General features: G+C 39.2%; 1 protein-coding gene across 4 annotated transcripts in view; it reads right to left on the bottom strand.

The window, feature by feature from the left end:
• APBB1IP (amyloid beta precursor protein binding family B member 1 interacting protein) overlaps positions 1-22,670 on the bottom strand; it is a 151,142-nt gene that overhangs the window by 71,569 nt on the left and 56,903 nt on the right. For 2 of the 4 annotated variants that reach the window (XM_049881782.1, XM_049881781.1), the window contains exons 3-6: positions 19,773-19,844; positions 13,406-13,493; positions 8,378-8,673; positions 3,500-3,577 (exon numbers count right to left, since the gene is read on the bottom strand). In XM_049881782.1, coding sequence (XP_049737739.1) covers positions 3,500-3,577; positions 8,378-8,673; positions 13,406-13,493; positions 19,773-19,844 — 534 coding nt within the window. Of the gene's footprint in view, positions 1-3,499; positions 3,578-8,377; positions 8,674-13,405; positions 13,494-19,772; positions 20,200-22,670 lie in introns of those variants that run through there. The other 2 variants (XM_049881779.1, XM_049881780.1) reach the window with 2 other exon arrangements.

Raw genomic sequence — 22,670 nt, forward strand, 5'->3', positions numbered from 1 at the left:
GTGCCAGGAATATAGTGGTGGTGGTGGCGGCAAGGGTGGGGAGGATCTACAAACCCCATACAAACTATCAGCTGCATAAGCAGCAGGGAATTTCTGAGAACATGCTCACCAGCCAGAACCACGTGATACTCTTGCTTTAATTTCTATACGAATTTTAAAAGAGAAATGCGAGATGGGTAAAGACAAATTCTGACTCCTCTCCTGTCTCCCTTGGGTTGGTCCTTCTAATTTACAAGTAAGACTGACATTATTTTAAAAAGTGATTAGATGGGCCGAAAAGGAGAGACGCTATAAAATCGGTAACAGTTCTTCCTCTCCAAAGTGTGGATCAGCTAGTGAGCAGAAGTCCCTGGGTGGTGCAGACGGTTAAGTGCTTGACTCCTAGTCCAAAGATTGATGGTTCAAACCTACCCAGAGGCGCCTTGGAAGACAGGCCTGGCAGTTTGCTTCTGAAAGGCTACGGCCTTGACAACCCTATGGAGCAGCTCTACTCTGCACACGTGGGGTTGCCATGAGCTGGAATTGACTTGACAGCGACTATCAGCAGCAAGAAGGTTGTGATCACATGGGTAGATGCTCCTTCCAGCCCACACCCATTTAATCTGAACTTGAGAACAGTTTTTCAGTTTGATGTGTGGCTTCTGTAGTTTGTTACGAAAAGTTACTGATAAGGCCGCCGAGCTGAAAGGAGTTAAAGCACTCACGTAGTGCCTCTCTTCCCAATGCATGTAAACCTTGACACTCAAAGTGTAGATATCAGGGCAGTAAAAGGGCCTTCCCTTCCAGGACCGTTCAAATCAGACCGTTATCCAGGCTTGCCTGAAGAATGCCTTTCCATGCCCTTGAAAACCTGTAGCCTAGAAACCTGTAGTTAGATAGTTGCTTCTTTCCTACTTTTGTCTTTTGGTGTATTTAAAATGAAAGACCAGGAACCACTGTGTCAAAGATCCATGTGTCTGATCTTAGAAATGAGGCATGGAGGGTTGTATGGAAAACCGTAGAAATTCCTCAAAGAGTGGTCTTTACTATGGTTTATCTTCAGTGGAAGGCATACCTGCTGCTTTCTGCTCAGAGTTATTGCAATAAATTAGCTACCTGTCCTAAGAAACATTACCAACGCTGGGGCTTTGATAACTTAACCTTCTTGATGACAAAATTAATGATGTTTGACCACATTTCTTTCCTGCTTAGAAATTCTTGAGAAAATAAAGGACATGTTGGTGTTTTCTTTTGTTTTTATAGGGAGAAAAAACTAAACCATGTAATTTAACAATGATGGAAGGGTTTTTTTTGGGGGGGCAGTAATTGCAAACTAGATTTAATCCATATGTTTTAATGAATGTCCACAATTACAGCATTTAGAAAATAAAGTCCAAGAGGACACTGGTAATTTGTAGGGAGAATAAATCGTATTTATTATTCTTCACAGTTTCTCTTGCATTTGCAAGCTGAAGTGTAGCTCTATGCCAACATATAACTGTGATTTAGCAAGCTCAGTACTTTTCACATATATAATGATTCACGAATTAAAAAAAGTTCAACTTTCTAATTCATGCAATGTTTGATGAAGGTGATCAAAGGAGCTAACAGAGTGAACCTACCCAGAATCTGGGGAAGAGTTCTCGAGGCAAGGGCATGCCTGGAATGCTGGAAAAGCAGCAATGAGACCAGGTGGCTAGAATGGGGGGATCAGAAAATGGTGGGAAATGAGGCCAGAGAGGTAACGGAGTAGCCAGATCCTCTAGGGGCTTTGGCCCTTGTCAGAATTTTTGCTTTAACTGTAAGACGGGGAGCCAGGGGCAGCATGTGAGCAGCGAAGAAATGAGAAGGGAGCAGGAGAACTGGAGCACAAGCGGAGAGGCTGGTCTTAGACAGAAACATGGACAGTTCACTTACAGTAAGAGGAAACAATGTGGAATATACGTGTATGGGTGCAGCTAGGTAGGACGGTAAATGTATCAGTGGGAGCATGTAGAATTTTTCTCACTGAAATAGGAAGAAAAATCATTAGCTGAGAGAATGTGGATGAGGAAAGTAGTATTGGAAGTGTTAAGCGAGAAGACAAGGTATAAGCCGTTTTCTAGGTGAGTGGGAGAGTGACTGGACTAGGGAAGCAGAGTGTGATTCCCAGGCAGCACTAGGGGCTCACTTGACGAGAGTTGTACTTTTTGCTCCAACTTGTTTCATGCTGCAGGCAAGCAGCAGGCAGAGAGCTAGATTTAACCGGGTTTTTTTTTTCTATGAGTTGGAATCGACTCAACGGCAACTTTTTTTTTTTAAACAAAGTAAGGGCAACAACGGGAGAGACGGACAAGGGAACTGAGGATGTATTGTTGAAATGACTGACCACTGAATTTAACTGTATGTACAGAAGAGGGAAGAATAATGGTAAAGAAGTTCATTCATGTTTGGACTGAATGGAGCCAGACTGATCTGGAAAGCCTCTCACAGCACTGCCGAACCCTGGAAGTCCGGACCCACAAATACTCAAAGAATATTTATTAAATATCAGTCAGCATGCACTGAACACCTTCATTCAAGGAACTGTGGGAACAGAAAATGCAATGCCCTATAGGAAAAGGACAATTCACCCAACTATAAGTGTTATGGGTTGAACTGTGACCCCCAAAAATGTGTGCCAACTTAGCTAGGCCATGATTCCCAGTATTGTGTGATTGTCCACCATTTTGTCATCTGATGTGATTTTCCAATGTGTTGTAACTCTTACCTCTATGATGTTAATGAGGCAGTTATATTAATAAGACAGGACTCAATCTACAAGATTAGGTTGTGTCTTAAGTCAATCTCTTTTGAGATATCAAAAAGAGAAGTGAGCAGTGAGGGGGATCTCATACCACCTAGAAAGAAGCACCGGGAGCGTAGTGTGTCCTTTGGACTCAGGGTCCCCATGCTGAGAAGCTCCTCAACTGGGGAAGATTGATGACAAGGACCTTCCCGCAGAGCTGACAGGGAAAGAAAGCCTTCCCTTGGAGCTGGCACCCTGAATTCAGACTTCTAGCCTCCTAGACTGTGAAAAAATAAATTTCTCTTTGTTAAAGCCATCCACTTGTGGTACTTCTGTTATAGCAGCAGTAGGTGACCAAGACAGTAAGTAAAAAGTACTGAACGAATTTCAGAGATGATATATGCTTTGGGAGTTGAAACAAGGCGAAAGGAAAGGGAGCCCTGGGTGTAAACACTAATTTCCTGCCTGCTTAGCAGCCAAGCCAAGCTCCTAAAACAATCATGTGCCAACCAACAAAAAAGCACATATAAGCCAACGAAATTTCCACACTTATACTAACGTATGTTCCCTAGCTATCCATCGTCAATGAACTAACTGGTATTATAGAGAAAGAATATGTAATTTATCTTTCTCTTTAAAACTTGTTTTAATTACAATTATTTGGAAAGCATCACTCAAAATTTTCATTTTTTTACCATTATAATAAAATGTCATTAATTTAACTTCTCCATGCGAAAGTATTTCATGGTTTACCTTCTTAACCTTAGCCTCCTTCAGTTTTTCCAGCGCCAACTTAATTTTATCGGCCTTGGCTTGGGTTTCTTCTTCTTCCTGTAAAAAGGCAAAACACTCAACAGAGTTCATTAAATAACAACAGAGAGTAATTACCCATGCCTTCGGTGGTGCCTTAGTTACTTTCCTTTAACAAAAGGCTGAATTCAGAGGCACCAAATTTCACACCACCGATTTTTAGAATGGAAACGGATTATAATAGAAGTCTTCAGCCCAAAGATATAGAAGGCAGTCAGCCTTTATATCTTAGGAATAGTGACTGAGAAGATGAACTGATGGCTTTATCTGTGCGTCACATTTTAGAACACAAAAAATCTCTGCTTCGTTCACAAACTGGGGTCTAACTGAAGCAATCTATGGATGGATCTCAAGTGATTTGAGAACTCCCCTGAAGTTATATGCACATTTTTGGGTCATTATGCATTTTCTGAAGGAGCCCTGGTGGTGCAATGTTTAAGCGCTCAGCTGCTAACCAAAAAGTTGATGGTTCAAACTCATTAGTGGCTCTGCTGGAGAAAAGACCTGGAGATCTGTCCACTCCCATAAAGATACAGCCTAGGAAAACCTGTGAGGCAGTTCTGCTCTGTCACATGGGGTCACGGTCAGTTGGAATCAACTCGATGGCACACAACAACGTACTTTCTGGGATTTCTAGTTTTTATTAGATTCTTAAAGGGGCACTTAATTCCCCCAAAGTTAAGACTTAGACTCAAACTGATAATTCATGGAAAAAGCTCCGACAAACTCACATAAGCACGCAGGAAAGAATGAAATATTTTATGAGTCCAAAGTCCTTTAATTTCTACAGATTAACATACCCAGAATAGGATTATTATGGCTCTCCCTATATCTATTTATAATGACCAGGAAAGGAACTGCTCGGTTAAGTTCTAATTACTTAAAAGTAGACAGTATTTTCTAAAACCAGTGGTTTTTAAAGTGTTTTGTTTGTTTGTCTGCTTGTTTTCTTTGAGTCACAAACCCCTTCGGGACTATGTTGGAAGCTATGAAGCCCATAAAAATTCACACATGCATTGAACTTTGCATACACTTTCAGGGAATTCAGGGACCCCTGAAATCCTCATAAACCCAATATTAAGGGACTCTTCTCTATGTGGATCACCGTTTTCAAATAATTAGTCTATAATAAACACACAAGAGAGCAATGCTGAGTATGATTTAATATTTGTTCACTCAAAAGGCATTTTAGGAACTTTCAGGGTGCAGAGCTGAATGGTGGCCCCTCAAAAGGCAAGTCCATGTCCTAACCTCCAGGACTGTGAATGTGACCTCACCTGGAAAAAAGGTCTTTGAAAATGTAATTAAGTTAAGGGTTTTGAGATAAGGAAATCATTCTGGGTTATCTGGATGGGTCCTCAACCCAATGACAGGTGTTCTTATAAGAGACACCCAGAGGAGAAGACAGAAGAACAGAGGGCAGTGTGAATACAGAAGCAGAAATTGAAGGGATGCTGCCACACGCCAAGGAATGCTAGGAGCCACCAGACGCTCAAAGATGTAAAGAATGGTTTCTCCCTTAAAGCCTACAGAGGGAGTGCAGCCCTTAATTTTGTACTCCTAGCCTCCAGAACTGTGAGAGAACAGATTTAAGTTGTCTTAAGCCACCCAATTTGTGGTAATTTGTTATAGCAGCCACAGGAAACTAATACACATGGTCAATACGGTCATATTTATGAAGACTGATAAGCATCCCATGGTAAAACAAAGGTGACAGCCACAGGAAATTGAGCTAGTTCTTAACTCCAAAATATTTTTAAGTGGCTTACTCTAAGAGGAATCCTTAAAAGTGGTCTTTTCGCTTTTATGAGAGACATATTATGAATTAGTGTCCAAAATAATGATTATACATACTCCTAGTTTTCGTACTCCGTTATTCAGAAATTTACTAATATCAAGCACTCATCACCTGCCTGCCCCATAACCCTCCCCCTCACTAAAACATCACAGGTGATACATAGCTATGTCTTTTCCTGTTGAACACGGCTGCCAAAATCAAGAACATTCAGTTTACAGGCATGTAGGAAACAAAGCTCCTCTGAAAGAGTTAACAGTGCACAGGGAGCCAACAATGTAAATCAACAAATGCCATTTAAGGACAGATCCTATTCATTCCTAGATTTAACACTTATTTATTGAGTACCTGAGGAGCCCTGCTGGCAGAGTAGTTAAGAGCTATGGCTGCTAACCAAAAGGCTGGCAGTTCGAATCCACCAGCCGCTCCTTGGAAATCCTGTGGGGCAGTTCTGCTCTGTCCTATAGAGTCGCTTGAGTCTGAATCGACTAGATGGCAACAGGTTTGGTTTGGAAGGAGCCCCAGTGGTATAACAGTTAAGAGCTTGGCTACTAACTGAAAGGTTGATGGTTTCAACCTACCCAGCGGCTCCGTGGAAGAAAAGACCTGGCAATCTGTTCCCATAAAGATTACAGCTTAGAAAACCCTATGGGGCAGTTACACGCTATCCTATAGGGTCGCTATGAGTCGTAATTGACTCGATGGCACCTAGTAGCAGCAGCAGCATTGAGTACCTACTACATGCCAGACGCTGTTCTACATGTGCATACAAAAATAGAAGGAGCGGACAAGGTCTGTTGTTGCTGTTGCTGGGTGTTGTCGAATTATTTCAACTCAAAGTGACCCCATCTGACAGAGTAGAACCTCCTCATAGGGTTTTCTTGGCTGTAATCTTTGCAGAAGCAGATCACCAGGTCTTTTCTCTGGTGGAGCTGCGAGTGGGTTCAAATCAAGGCTTTGAATCAGTTCATTTGGGTTCAAACCCCTGCTGATAATTTGCATTTCCACCCCATAAATATATATATTGAATCAGAATCTAGAGTTTAACAAGATGCCTAGATGTTTCTTATGTAGAATACATTTTGAGAACCACTGCTCTACTAGTGCTTCTCAGAATGGTTCCTAAAGGACTAACCAGCAATATTAGCATCGCCTGGGAACTTGTTAGAAATGCAAATTATCAGCAGAGGTTCAAACCAGAAACAACCAGTTCGAAGCCCTGGTTGGAACATCTAACCTTTCAGTTAGCAGCCAAGCACTTAATAATTGTGCCACCAGGGCTCCTTTATGCAAGGTCTATTGGGGCACAAATTGGGGAGCAGGTACTGTTACTGTTCCCATTTTAGAGAGGCTAAGGCATAGTGGTTAAGTGCTATGGCTGCTAACCAAAGGGTTGGCAGTTCAAATTCACCACGTGCTCCTTGGAAACTCTATGGGGCAGTTCCACTCTGGCCTATAGGGTCGCTATGAGTCGGAATCAACTCGACGGCACTGGGCACTGGGCTAAGGGATTAAGTAACTAGCCTGAAGTCACACAGCTGAGCAGAGTTCCCATTCTTCCTTCATTCTTTCCCTACATCATTCTTTGTAAAGGGTCTTATTCACTAACTTACACAGCAAGATTGCTGTAAATTATGTCCAATGGCATTTGGTGAGAATTGAAATACTGAACTTTCTGAGGGAAGGCTTCAAACAATTCACTGGTGTTGTGTCAGCCTTTTGGAGAGGTAGCTTTTGTAGGGGTCATTGTCAGAAGGAATTCAGGTGATGGAGGTGTAGAACCTCCATATACTGGTGACACTTCCCTCTTACAGAAGCCTTGGTTTTCTAAATGTCGACCACATTAAATCAGGGTGTCTGAAGCTTCTGTCATTGCTTTTGTGTTTGTATCTGTTTGTATTACCATAAGTCTTGGGACAGTTATGTGAGGTGTTACTTTCTTACTGACTCTTGGGATAATATATTAAACTACATTCTGTAGGTTGGAACTATTGGAGATGCCAGCATGCTATTTTCACTATAAAAAGGTTAAGATACTTTGTAATTATTTGAGTATTAAACTCCTGAAAACTGAGATAAAATCTGCGGTAACTTTTTTTAAGTAGAATAATCTGAGAAACGTTAAATGGCTCTACCCAGAAGAATTTGGGACAATGATTTCTGCACACTGTTGCCTTCTGATTTAAATCTACTGTATCAGGAGTATAGATCTGACTCTCTTCATCGGCAATATCTGAACAACATTCTCAGATTACCTGCCTAGCAAATCAGCAACGTTTTTCTCACTGTCCAAAGCTTAACTACTTTATTATTAACCAAACTTATCATTTTCTTAAGCTATAAAAGAGACTATAATTAAGCAATAAATATTTGTTTCCAAGGGGCGGCTGGTGAATTTGAACTGCTGACCTTTTTGGTTAGCAGCCGTAGCTTGCTGTAGCTCTTAACCACTGCGCCACCAGGGCTCCAATAAGTACTCAGTATAGAAAGATTCTGGGTACTTAGATATCAGTCCCACAGTTCATACAAAGTTAATAAAACATTTCCCCCAAATGCTGAGTATCATCAGCGAATGCCTGCATACAGATACAGTTTTAAACAATTAATAATTCTTGAATATGGCCCTAAAATATTCTTTATATCTATCTATGTGTCTTCTTAAGAAACGGTGGTGACACAGTAGTTAAAGCGTTCTGCTGCTAACTAAAAGATTGGTGTTTCGAACCCACCAGCTGCTCTACGGGAGAAAAGACCTGGCCATCTGCTCCCATTGAGATTACAGCCTAGGAAACCCTATGGGGCAGTTCTATTCTATCCTATAGGGTCGCCATGAGTCAGAGTCGACTTCACAGCACACGCTCAAACATGTGTCTTGTTTATGGAAGATTCTGACTTTGCAGTGAACATACCCAGTATCCTTGTTTTTCAGTATCTCAGAGTTTCAGGTGGCCGTGACTTTACAGAAAGCCCAAATTGATGGGTATCGGAGGTCAGTGGTCCTGCCACCCCTGGCCCCACTCACTCACCTGAGACAGAGGCATGGGAGGCGGTGGTGGAAGAGGAAGCTCTAAGATGGGGTCGGCTGGTGGAGGTGGTAAATCCTCTTCGCAGGAGCTGATACCAGTTGCAGCAACATGTGCCTCAGAACCCAGAGAGGCTGTACCACTGAGACTGGACGATGCCTCAAGAGATGCTGAAGGATGTCGATTCTGAGAAGAGGCTTTCTGTGCCTGGATTGTCCTCTGTTCAGCTTCACTAATGTCTGCTACCAGGTCAGCCATGAGGGCATCTAAATCTTTATCCTCCAAGGCATTTAAGGACTCTGGTGGGGAAAATCACATTAAGGATAAAAGCTATTTTGTACCTGTAGAAACTGCAAAAAGGTCATTTTTAAGAGTAATATTTGAATGCAGCCCTGGTGGGGCAGTGGTTAAAGTGCTAGGCTGCTAACCAGAAGTTTGGCAGTTCAAATCCACCAGCCAATCCTTGGAAACTCTACAGGGCTGAAATCCTGATTTTGCTATGACTTAATGAGAAAGATTGAAAATATTTTTATTCAATAGCATACATGCAAATTATGAATTCCTAAAATAATTATTGCTACATTTACTGAGTGCTTAATGTGAGAGGGAAACCCTGGTGGCACAGTGGTTAAGTGCTACAGCTGTTAACCAAAAGGTCAGCAGTTTGAACCCACCAGGTGCTCCTTGGAAACTCTATGGGGCAGTTCTACTCTGTCCTATAGGGTCACTATGAGTCAGAATTGCCTCAACAGCAGTTTTTTTTTTTTTTTTTTTTAATGTGAGAGAGCTCGCTAACACCGAATAAAGAAAATCAGAGGAGGAAACGTGACCCCTACACAAGGAAGCTCACAGACCAGCTATAAGATCAAATTCATGCACACCAAAAGCTGCCTAAGCAGGGAATTTTTTTTTTTTTTAATTTTAACTGTGTTATTTATAAGTGAAAGTTTACAAACCAAGTCAGTCTCCCATACAAAAATTTATATTCACCTTGCTATATACTCCTAGTTGCTCTTCCCCTAATGAGACAGCACGCTCCTCCTCTCCACCCTGTATTTCCCATGTCCATTCAGCCAGCTTCACCCTCCTCTGCCTTCTCATTTCCCCTCCAGACAGGAGCTGCCCACTTAGTCTCATGTGTCTACTTGAGCCAAGAAGCTCACTCCTCACCAGTATCATTTTCTATCTCATAGTCCAGTCCCATCCCTGTCTGAAGAGTTGGCTTTGGGAACGTTTCCTGTCCTGGGCTAAAAGAAGGTCTGGGGACCATGACCTCCAGGGTCCTTCTAGTCTCAGTCAGAGCATTAAGTCTGGTCTTTTTACAAAATTTGAGGTCTGCGTCCCACTGCTCCCGTGTTTCATCAGGGTAAGCAGGGAATTCTTGTATATTCTGGTGTGACATTTTAGAGTTTTAGGAAAGTAGGGGAGGAAAACATTGGAAAGGGATAGACACAGAATTCTCCTAAGCGTTTGGAGGGCAGGCAGAGTCCAACTGGTAAAAAAAAAATCTGGAAGAAAGTGAGTCTCAATCAGCTGGGGTTTCATATGCCTTGAGACTTTGTGGTGAGGATCGTGCTTCGGAAGGCATGCAGCCAGAGGCGTAACAAACGTATGGCAGGTAGGGCAGCACCCTGGGCGTGCTTGAGGAGGGGCGCTAATGAGCAGTTTCAATTGGTCATCGCAGTTTCTATTGCCAGCTGTGAGATATCATTCAGCAATTTAAAACTAATTGCCATGGCCGCTATTTTCTGTGGATAGGCCCCTGGCACACCACACAACGATAGGACCTCTCACATTAGAGAAAGAGCAATTAATGATAAATGGCAGCAATCAAAGCAGTAAGGGGGCTTAAGAATAATAATAATTAAAAAAGAATAGGTAGTTCTATTAAATGATTAAATGGTAATTTTCTGGAGACAGTAACTGGGAGCTGATGTTTAAAGGAAAGAACAGACACAGATTTTCAGTGAGGGGTAGGGAGGCCAGGTCACTTTAGATTCCTTCCATGTGTAAGGTTACCGCGCCAGATGTGTGATCCAGACGGTTGATTAGACTGTGTTGAACAGTGTTGCTGAGTAATGCTGGTACAGAGTTTTGATGAGAAGGTATACGTCAGACGGCTAATGTAATGAACACAGGATTGGCAGGATAAATGATCTATGAGGAAGACAATTCTGGCTGCTATGTGGAGGATGAACTGGAATGAGGAAATGGGAGCAGTGTAAATGAAGCCTACTCAGGAACAAATAAGCAGAAAACTTTGTGAAATAATTTATTGCCAAACATCATCATAATAAACTCCATGTTTTGTTTTTAACATATTAAAACAAAACCGAACCAGCTGGTGTTCAGTCGATGCCGACTCATGGTGACCCCATGTGTGTCAGAGCAGAGCTGCTCCATAGGGTTTTCATGGTTATGACCTTTAGGAAGCAGATCACCAGGCCTATCTTCTGAGATGCCTCTATGTGGGTTCAAACCGTCAACCTTTGGTTAGTAGCCTAGCACTTAATGGTTTGTGCTACTCAGGGACTCCTATGTAATATACTACTTTAATGTTAATAGTTCTAGGCTACAGTACTCTGACTAAAGTTTGGATTTCCTACATGTGTACAAATACTTTATTTTCTTCTAAGCCATTTTTACATATAATTTCTTTATAAAATCAAGTTAAATTAACTATAATATTTTCAAAGAAAATTACGTAGAACAAATGGAACATATTATAATTTCCTAATGTTATCAATTACACTGTCACTCTGCTGCCATATAAACAAATGCCTTTTAATCATTTATAAAAATTTTAGGGACAAAATTCCCATAATGACCCCAGACACCCTTTTAACTCTGTACTGAAGTTGCTCCTGAGGTTCACCCTTCAGCCAAAGATTAGACAGGTCTATAGGGTCAACAAAAACATATGTGAGGGACTCGCTTTGTAGTTCAATCATGTATATGAGAGTAATGGGCACACCAGCCCCAAAGCAAAGGTGAGAAAGCAGGAAGGGACAGGAAAACTGGACAAACGGAAACAGGGAACCCAAGACGGCGAAGAGGAGAGTGCCGACATATCTCGACGTCACGAAACAATTTATGTATTAACTGTTTAATGAGAAATCAATTTGCTCTGTAAATTTCCACCTAAATCACAATAAAAAAATTCCCATAATGATACTCACATTAATAATTTACAAAGCAAATTATAATCTTAAATTTGTTAATATGGAACTGAGTAATATGAAATTAGGGAATAAGACAGAAATGGACTCCATTCTGAAGTTTGTCATAAAATCTCATGATGGCTTTGGGCAATATATATATATATATATATTTTTAATTGTACTTGGGATGAAGGTTTACAGAACAAACTAGTTTCTCATTAGTCAGCATACATATTGTTTTATGACATTGGTTAACAACCCCACGACATGTCAACACTCCCCCTTCTCGATCTTGGATTCTCTATTACCAGCTTTCCTGTCCTCTCCTGTCTTCTAGTCCTTGCCCCTGGGCTGGTGTGCCCTTTTAGTCTCATTTTGTTTAGGGGCCTGTTTAATCTTTGGTTGAAGTGTGAACCTTGGGAGTGACTTTGTTACTGAGCTATAAGGTTGTCTGGGGCCATACTTTCGGAGTTTCTCCAGTCTCCGTCAGACCAGTAAGTCTGGTCTTTTTTTGTGAGTTAGAATTTTGTTCTACATTTTCCTTCAGCTCTGTGTGGGACCCTTCATTGTGATCCCTGTCAGAGCAGTTGATGGTGTTAGCCAGGCACCATTTCACTGCACTGGACTCAGCCTGGTGGAGGATGTGGTAGATGTGGTTAGGGCAAAATATTTTTAACTCACTTTAGTAATGTCTTTAAAGTGAAGGCAGTAACAATTCTATTCCTATTCTAATTCTCTACAAGTTTAATTTTTTGTACACCTCAGTGCTTTTTGTAGTCTTGTCCTACGCTTGGATTGTGCCACAAGTATTTGTCTCGTCTCCTTAACGAGTTTTTTGTTATTGTACTTTTTACATTATGTATGCTTATTTATTGCTGGGTTTCTTAGTATCTATCATTTGGTAATTTTTTGGATACTGAGTACTGAGCTTAGGAAGCATTAGTTGAATTGACTTCAAATGAACTAAACTCAAGTATTGATTAAATTTCAATTGAAATGACAAAAGCTTTTAGCTGTTATGGGTGTAGTGAGACTAAATTTGCACTGTCCATATGCACAAGCATATGTTACCTATTACTGACATGATTTTACAAAGTGTATTACTTTTATGAAACGTCATTATCGTTACCATCTTTATGGAAAGAACTGACAGGAATAAGTTCCTCTGGCGAAGTGAAGAGGGAAATGGGGTAGGAAAAGGAGAAAACTGGAAGGGACATATTGCAATTTACCAAGATACGGACACTGGGACCTCACGGTTTATCAAAAACCTACTGAAATGGTGAAGAAGAAACCCAGCGAGTGACAGAAATAAAACTTGGAACTCCGGCGTCTGTGATTGGCTTTCTGTTTTACTTTGCTTTTCACACTTTGGTAGGCACAGCAACCCTCTGGCAAATCTTTTTCAAGAGTTGCAGTGAATTCTCATTAATTTGGAAGCCATTCCTTAAAGATTTATTGTAGCTTAAATAGCACATGAGCTAAAGATGGTCTCTGTACTAAAGAAGAAAGGAGATTTATATTAAGAAAATAAAGTGACGAACTCAAGGGTAAAAAAAAATGTCCAAAAGAGCAAATACGTTATACAGAAATTAAAATGTATTTTGAAGCATCCAATCATATATTATCAATTATTATGAAATGGACAGTTCATTATCCTTGAAGGGACATTTCCTTATTAATATTTTCTTCTATGACTCCTTATTACTCTATAGGGTTATTAAGAAAAAAAATTTGAAATCCAGTACTTAAAAAATGATACTTACGATGTCCAGGTTCCTTTAAATTTGTTTTCAAATTATAGCTCCATACAGATTTTAGTCAAAGCTATGATTACAAATTACTTAAGAGAAGAAATTATTATGCTTACCATTTAAATCTTTAAAACCCACACTGTAGTTAAATTCAGCTCTGGTAGGTTCTGGGTCAGGTGGAGGAAGAGTGTCAACTCCTAAACTCTGTGGAAACAGATACCCATTGCACCCCCCCAAAAAAGTTATTCATGATACAAACATTTTTGCAGCATATTTTAACCATTAAGTAAAAAAAAAAAAAATTATCGTTCACACATTTTATCTCTACATAGATATATCAAGAATCATATCCTTACTTGAAAAGGTTTTATGTCAAGTTTATTTCCCTAAAGAAACTTCCAACTTGTTATTCTAGAAGGAACACCTCAAAACAGGGTACCCGAGAATGATGAGAATAAGTTATATTACATTCGCAATTTAAATTTCAAGCATATTTTTATGTCTATAATCTCAGAAGTGATTTCACCTGCTCTTAAACATGAATGCTTTTATGATAGTGAATGAATCTTTAGATGTTAATTTGCTTCGGTGAATACTTTTGTTCATCTTCTAAATTTCAAAAGAAAACCCATCATTATATATATGAGAAAAAAATTAACAAAATTAATCACTTGTGAGTAGGAAAAAAAAAAAAAGATCCTGAATCAAGAAGGTAAAAACAAAATTAGCTCAAGCAAGTTAGAATCAAGGATAAAATGTAGGAAAAAATTATTGCAATCTCGGAATTGATTTCAGAAAATGGAAGGAATGGGCCGAAATTGACTAGAAAGAGAGGAGCTTCACGGATGAACTATCTATGGGAGAAAAATTAGAACAAAAAAATTGTGAAAGAAAGTACAAGAATTCATTAACTGTGTTTTTAAAGTTGTAATTAAGAAGCTCACAACCACAACTAATTTTTTTCCCTCAAGAATATAATTTGCTCTAGTATTTAATAACATTAGAAGTAGTTCTCTAACAAAATATTAATATAAAAAATATTAATACAGAAATGTGCAAAACACACACACACACACACACACACACCAAAATGAAATAAACAAAAAAGGATTCTAGAAACATGAAGAGCAAAGGCAAACAGACAGGAAACGGGTTTTCGGAAGGAAGTGCTTTAATCACAGGAAGCAATCCAAAGCCCAAAATGCAGTATTTCTGTCTAAATGGTGTGACCTGTGAAACAATTTTAGGTGGTACACAAAAACACAAACATTTAAAATTTAAATCATTGTGTATCTATTTGGATGTTTATTAAAAAAATAAATTCGAAGGTCTAACCTGTTTGAGATGAAGTTTAATTCTAAAAAAATTAATGAAAGACAAATCAAATAAAGAAAATAAAAAGGCAGGCATGGCAAAAATCGTGAAGGTGGCTGGTGAGTGAAGTTTGAGAACGCTGCTCTATGCTGACCTCCTTAAAAACCATATGCTCCGAATTTTATTTCATTAGAAGTTGCATAATGGTGATCTTCTATTTCTTCATTTCTTACAAATCTATTAGCTGGACTTCTTCTCTAAAGAACTTTCATCAATTATTTGTTTACTCCAAAACACAGTTTGACCAGGACTGTAAAAGGCTAAGACAAATGCTTGATTCTCTCCTTTTATTTATCAATTTTCAGAGTAACAAGTTAATGCCCCAGCAACTTCCAGTGGTGACCATCCCTTTATGTGTTTTTGTTTTGTTTATTTTAGGGACCATTATGAGCTCACAGTTTATTTACTTTTTGCCATGTTGAAATTTTAAATTTTCATATATTTAAATATATCACTTTTTCTTTTATGGGTTCTAGATGTTGTGTCTTGCTTAGGAAAGCTATCTGCATTTTAAGATTATATAAAAGTTTCTCCCATGTTTTCTTGTATATGCATTTCACATACTTAGATCTATGATTCATGGAACTCATTTGGGTGTAGGGTATGAGGTAGAAATGCCACGTTTCATTTTCCAGGTGGGTTATTCCAACTCAATGTATTACATTCAGTGACTAATCCTCCTTTTCCCGGGTATTTAAGATGCCAACTCTATCAGATTTTAAATTTCTAGATGTATATTTTGATCTAATTCTATTTCGCTAATCTGGTTTAATATATCGTTACTCTTCTTTTTCAAATTTTCCTGGCTATTTACGCATTGCATTTCCTATATAAAACAGCAGAATTGACTTGGTTCCCTTTCCCCACAAAACATTCAGTTAATCAGTTAATACATGTGCTGGTTTCCTGTGTGTGTGTGTGTGTGTGTGTGTGTGTGTGCGCGCATGTATGCATGTATTTATAAAAGGCACTAGTTTCCTACCATATATATATGGTAGGAAACTACTGCCTTTTCTAATTAATTGTGAACAAAAAGCCTTACAATGTAATTGTTTTTAGTTGATTGTTTGTGTTTTCTGGGACAGTAGAGTCCACACTGTACTGATTTCCAAATTGTTTCACAATAAATTTCAAACTGTTGACTCCTGAAAGTCCTTTTCTGAGACTACGTGGGTATGAACGCTTGTAACTTGTCTAAAGTGGAAAAAGGGGAGGAGGAGAGGGAACATGATGAAGATTTTCTGTTGTTTTGGCAGCTTTACTATTGCTCCCAGATTCTGGGTGGCTGTAAACCAATCTGGGGGACGTCTCCTGGCACCACAGATATGTTCCTTCCTTCCTCTTTCTCCCCAGAGTTGAGAAGACTTGAGGGCCAAGGCACGATGCATGGCAGCAGGTGGAGAAGTGCATGACCAGGGTGGACGACTCGGTCACAGTGAAGTGTTGAAAGAGGAAGAAATCTTGTTCCTTTTCTTTCATTTCCTCAAACTTTGAGCTTGCCTTTATCTGAAGCCTTCTAACTGAAATATACACTTTTGAAACTGTGGTATTTAGGAGCTGTGCTTCAGAGTTTGTTTTTTATAATTGTTGCCACACTAGTGCTGCGTGTAGAAGATACGGGGTCCCTGGGTGGTGCAAATGGTTAACACCCTCAGCTGCTAACTAAAGGGTTGGAGGTTGAGTCCACCCAGAGGCACCTCAGAAGAAAGGCCTGACATTCTTCTTCCCAGACATCAGCCACTGAAAACCCTGCGGAGTACAGTTCTACTTTGACACACATAGGGTCTCCATGAGTCGGAATCAACTCCATGGCAACTGGTACTGGTTGTTGTTGTTAGTTGCCATCAAGTCGATTCCCAATCAAGGTGACCCCATTTGTGCAGAGTAGAGCTATTTCATAGGGTTTTAAGGCCACGATCTTTCAGAAGCAGATCACCAGGACTGTCTTCCAAGGTGCTTCTAGATGGGTTCAAATCGCCAACCTTTTGGCTAGCTGTCGACTGCTTAACCGTTTGAAGGCACTCTCCACTGGTACTGGTAGAAAATATAATTTAGAAAAAGATATATTGTGTACCTGTTCCAATAATTATTTTATGTGGGTTTTCTAAGTTATGAAGCTAATATTTATTTTAAATAAAAATATTAATCATTATAGAAACTTAGAAATACCAGAAAAACGAAAGGAAGAAAAATATAACCAAATACAAATTCACCGGGTTAACTGTATTATTTAGAAAGTTTATATCTTCATTTCTCAAGTCAATCTATCAAAAACCAAGAGATATGTTAACAGTTCCCACAACTTCTGTTTTTCTGTCCTTCTATCTTTGGATTTCTCATGTTGTTTTACATGCTGCTATATTTTTCAACATGTAAAGGTCCACAACTGGTAAAACTTGAATCTAATCTGCAGTTTTTTTCTTGATGAAAATAACTCTTTTCCAAGTTAGTGGTTTTTTGTCATGAATCTTCCTTTGTCTGATATTATTATTGTGATTTTATCCCCCACTTACTTTTTGCTGTATTTCTCGATAGATCACGCCCAACGCTCAACTTTTAACTCCTCTGACTCATTTTGATGTAAGTGTGCCCCTTTTAAATGGCTTATCATTGGATTGTGGCTTCTCATCCATTGGAAATTTTGCTTTTCAGGAGGGGACTTTAGGCCCAAATTTATGTTTACTGCCCTATATGATAGTTGGTCTTCATTATCTTGTTTCAAATGCTTACAGTTTTTTTTTTTTTTTAGGTCAGCAGTTTGAATCTAGCCACTCCTTGGAAACCCTATGGGGTAGTTGTACTCAGACCTATAGGGTTGCTATGAGTTGGAATCGACTTGACGGCCACAGGCTTTTTTTCCCCCCATGTTTTATTGTTGCTTTCTTTGTTTTCTATCTTTTGCTATTTGGTCTGTTTGCTTTCCATGATCTAGAGGGCATATATTAAATTTTTAATTCTACTAGTAGCTACATTAATTTAAGAAAATATCTGAATTATTATTTTAATTATCATTCTCTAAAGAAACTATTGTCTATCTCCCCTCTATATATTAGTACATTATCAAACTTTATCCAATTTTTTTTTAGTAAAACACAGAAATCAGACCTAGTTCATTATTATTATAGGAATTACTGATGTGATGTTTTCTTTTAAGAATTACTTATGATAGTTACCTCTTGATTTAGACAATCTTAATAATTTAGACTTATTTCTGTGTTTAAATTATTTCAAAGCTGACTTACAATCATTTTATACCCAAACTTCCTATTTTTTATTTATTGGTCAGTTTGCTAGCAATTTTTCAGGACATACATCTATAGGGTATACAAACACACACACACACACACACGCATACATATTTTTTTACAATTTTTCAGGACATGCATCTACAGGGTGTATGCATACACATATTTTTATCTCTAGGAAAAAAAAATATATATGAGAGAGAATGATAAAACAAATGGGGTAACATGCTAACAAATGAGAAATCTGGAAGAAAAGTAAACAGGATTTTTTTAAATACTTTTCTTTCAACTTTTCTATAACCTTGAAGTTATTTCAAAACAAAAAAGCTAAAATCACATTGTTACATTTTAGTTCCCTTTAATTTTTACTTATATAGGAAGGTTAGAAAGCCATTCCACCCAAACACACCCCCAGAGAAGAACAGACTAGGTACAAAATTCACAAATAGGAATCAAAGTATCATCAGCTTTTCTAATGACTAGGAAATTACCTAACAATCTCAAAGTGCAGTTGCTAATGGCCAAGTGGAAGGATAGATTTTAGACTCAATAACAAAGCAGGACAAATTCCTTGCCCTGAAATCTTGAGACCTACCTGTTAGCAGAGCTGTATTAACCAAAAAACCTCTATGACTATGCCAACTTAAGCACAACAAAGAGCAAACACTGGATGGGCCTTGAGTGAAGGCAGGTCCAAGAGTCTTGGAGGGGACTCTTTCCTACTTCTGAGTTATAATAAGAATACTCAACTGTGGTCCTCCAAAAATTTCAGACTCTGGACTATCAAAACTCTCACCCCTTCCACCAGCAGCAGAAGTGAAGAAATGGGCAGAGAATGACCATAAATGTTTGCTCAAACAAACCTTCCTCCTCATGGAGGTAAAAGGAAAAGTCCTTTCATCTATGGAAACGTGGTTACCATTCTAACATTCACCTTTTAACCAGCACCCTTTCCATCTCACCCTTTCCATCTAAGCCTACTGTCTCACATTTTGTCTCTTCTTTCATAGAATCCAAACTTTCTTGAATTTTATTGGTACTAGCTAACTAGACTTGGTTTATTTCTCCTATAATACATATTTTTCAAAACAGAGACTATTCTCCATGTATTTTATAGAAAACTTTAAAAAGTCTCTTATCTGATTTAGGAATATTGAGGTATTCTTATTTTGGTATTTTATGCAGAAATTGATGAGCTCTACTTTCTGAATCAAAGAAGCATTTAAGAGAAGACTGTAAGACATGCTGAAGCTCACATGACTTTGTAAAGCAGGTGCTGTTATCCTGGGTCAGTGGTCTTTGGGCTGACAGTCGCTGGGCTCCAGTCTGCCTGACAACGGGCGTGATCCCTGAGTCAGCAGCCTTCATGCTACTTTGAGGGGACTAAATTCTTACAGTCTAATCAGGAGGCCACAATAACTCCCACTTGGTCCTTTAAAATACCACTGTTTGTCAAAGATTGGTAAAGAATCTTTACTAAAAGTCATGTAAATTTCTTAGCTAGTCTTTATATGGGTAACCACAGGGGAAACTGTTCAGTGATGGTGGTGGTGGTAGTGGTGGGGATATACTTGAGGAAACTCCCTCCACTGGCCAAATACTTGACCATGATGAGCATGAGCACTGCTATAACAGAATGTAGGTGTGACCAATGTATTGAATTAACTGGACTCAGGAGCGTATAATCAGGAAAAGGCTTAATTTTTTTCCCTACCATGGCCACGGTTACATCATAAATATATAATATTGTCAATCTCCAGTTATTTCTTATTAAAGACAGCTCATTCAGATCATTCATCATATTAAAATCAAATGCTGTAACCGCATTTTTTTTCTAATTTGAAAGTTAAGCAGGGGCGTTTACCTGGGTTAGGAGGTCCATCTCTCCCAGCAAATTGCTGAACATTTGGTCTATATCATCACTTGACTCATCCATCTGAAAAAGAAAGAAATCAGACATCAACGCTGAATAAAAGCCTGATCGCTGGAGAAATGTTACATCTCCTTTTTCTTCAAGCATCCCATCGACAGGCAGGAAGTCCAGAATAGACAGAGGGACTTCATACCACCAAGAAACAAGAGCCAGGAGAACAGCACATCCTTTGGACCTGGGGTCCCTGTGCTGAGAAACTCCTAGAACGTGGGCAGATTGATGACAAGGACCTTCCCCTAGAGCTGACACAGAGAGAAAGCCTTCCCCTGGAGCTGACGTCCTGAATTTGTACTTCTAGCCTCCTAAACCGTGAGAGAATAAATTTCTCTTTGTTAAAGCCATCCACTCGTGGTATTTCTGTTATAGCAGCACTAGATAACTAAGATAATGTGTGTGTTTTAACCTTTTTATATGGAGACTTTTACATACATACAAAAATAGAGAAAATAATATAATGAATTTCTTATATATTTTTTTTTGTCCAGCTTTAACAGTTATCAACTCGTGGCTTATCTTTTTAATTTAAATATATATACATCTTCCCGTCAACAGACCATTTTGAAGCAAATATCATTTTCCATAAATATTTCAGTATGCAGCTCTATAAAACTTTTTCATTTTTTAGTCATCTCTTATGTATGTGTGTTTAAAATAAATTAGTTGGTTAAGATAAGTGTTTCAGTCACCTAACCCTATTATAACAGAAATACCACAAGTGGATGGCTTCAACAAACAGAAGTTTATTCTCTCACAGTCCAGTAGGCTAGAAGTCCAAATTCAAGGCATCAGCTCCAGGGGAAGGCTTTCTTTGTTGGCTCTGGAGGAAGATCCTTGTCATCAATCTGCCCGTGTCCTAGGAACTTCTCCACACAGGAATTCCAGGTCCAAAGGATGCACTCTGCTCCCGGTGCTTCTTTCTTGGTATATGAGGTCCCCATCTCTCTGCTCACTTCTCTCTTTTATATCTCAAAAGAGATAGGCTCAAGACACAATCCAATCTTGTAGATTAAGTCCTGCCTCATTAACGTAACTGCCACTAAACCATCTCATTAACATCATAGTGATAAGATTTACAACACGTACGAAAATCACATCAGATGACAAAATGGTAGACAATCACAGAATACTGAGATCGTGGCCTAGCCAAGTTGATACACATATTTTTGGAGGGCAGAATTCAATCCATGACAATAGGCTAAGTCAAGGCAGATCTATCTTTCCTTAAATAAATTACCTTCAAAACTTAGAGTTCCCCCTTTAACTCGACTTCAAACTATACTGTAGAGGTAACATGATGTCATTTTTAATAGCTATAGCTAATCAGGGTTTCTGTCTCCTTATAAAATATGTATATAGGAAATACTTTTGTCACATTGACTCTGCTTACTTAAAAATGACCCAAATGATTTCTAAAAAAATCCCAATCATTGAAAGGGAAGGGATGTGATGTGATGATGATAAAAAGTAATACTTATGTAGTAGTTATCATGTTTCAAGGACTGTTTTACAAGCCAGAATTGATATTAAATCAGTTAGTACTCCATATGGCATGGGCACTGACCAATAAGAAGGGATGCTGGGTGAAAACCATTTTGGGTAAATTGGTGGATATCCTCCAAATACCTGCCCTGCAGAGCTAGTGCTTAATCTTCCCAATTTATCTTCAACCATTATCTTGGGCTTATCACTTAGGAATTCTGCCATAATGAAATTTTCTTGCTAAATTTCTCCCATCATGTATTTTCCCCTCTCCCAATTTTAAGAAGAAAAATTATTCTGTTTTCCCTGTACAATTTTACCATCTTCACTGAACTTCCATCTGTATGTCCTGCTCCCCAAAATAATTCTTTCTTTGCCCTCTTTCTAGGCTGTCCCTCTAGTGCAACCCAAAAGCTACTCTGGACTAGAGTTAGTGAGTACATTCAACAGTTGTTGCAAGCTTTCAGTTTTGCAAATTTTATATAAAAGGAGTTCTTAGGTGGTGCAAATGGTGAATGTGCTCAATTAACTGAAAGTTTGGAGGCTCAAGTCCACCAAGAGGCACCTCAGAAGAAAGGTCTGGAGATCTACTTCTGAAATATCAGCCATTGAAAACCCTATGGAGCACACAGTTCGTCTCTGACACACATGGGGTTGCCATGAGCCGGAATCGACTTGACGGCAACTGGTATATTGGAGAAAAGACGTTTGAATTGTTATGAAAGGACATGTTAAACTTTCCAGAACACTCTACCTGGGTCCCAGTAGAGGAGGTGCCACACGGGAGCATGGGTAGCTATAAAACTGGACTGGCCAGGAAGGACCAGGTAGGGCACTTCAGTTAAAACAAGAGAGGTCTATGATACCATGAGACAAGCACATTCCTAAGCAGCAGACAACACATCTGAAAGAATCAGGTGTATGTACACCATGGGACAGGAAGGCCAGAGCTTGAATACAAGGAAGCCATTCAGTGGATGTTCAGGGTCAGATCACACAAGGTAGACAAGGGGAACACTCAGGTACACAAGTAACATCTAAGGCAAACACCACAGGTCTAGGTCTAGGTCTAGGTCCATGCGGGCAGATCTAGGAGGTCAGAGGGGAATCATACAGCATCAGTGAAGAAAGACGAAGAGTACTTATTCTGTTTTATGTGACCTGTTGGACCTAAAGTGTTTACTGATGCCAGAAGAAGAAAAGATATGGGTGGACCTCAGCTCAGTTTGAGAGGGAGAGGGAGAGGGAGAGTCAGTGCTGGGGTTCGTTCACGTGTGGTCTTATCCCCTCTGACAAAGTAGCTGAGTCAGACCTTCCCTTCCAATTACCTACAAAATGTAAGAAAGTATT

Source organism: Elephas maximus, chromosome 4 (genome assembly GCF_024166365.1).
Source record: "Elephas maximus indicus isolate mEleMax1 chromosome 4, mEleMax1 primary haplotype, whole genome shotgun sequence".
Lineage (NCBI taxonomy): Eukaryota > Metazoa > Chordata > Mammalia > Proboscidea > Elephantidae > Elephas > Elephas maximus.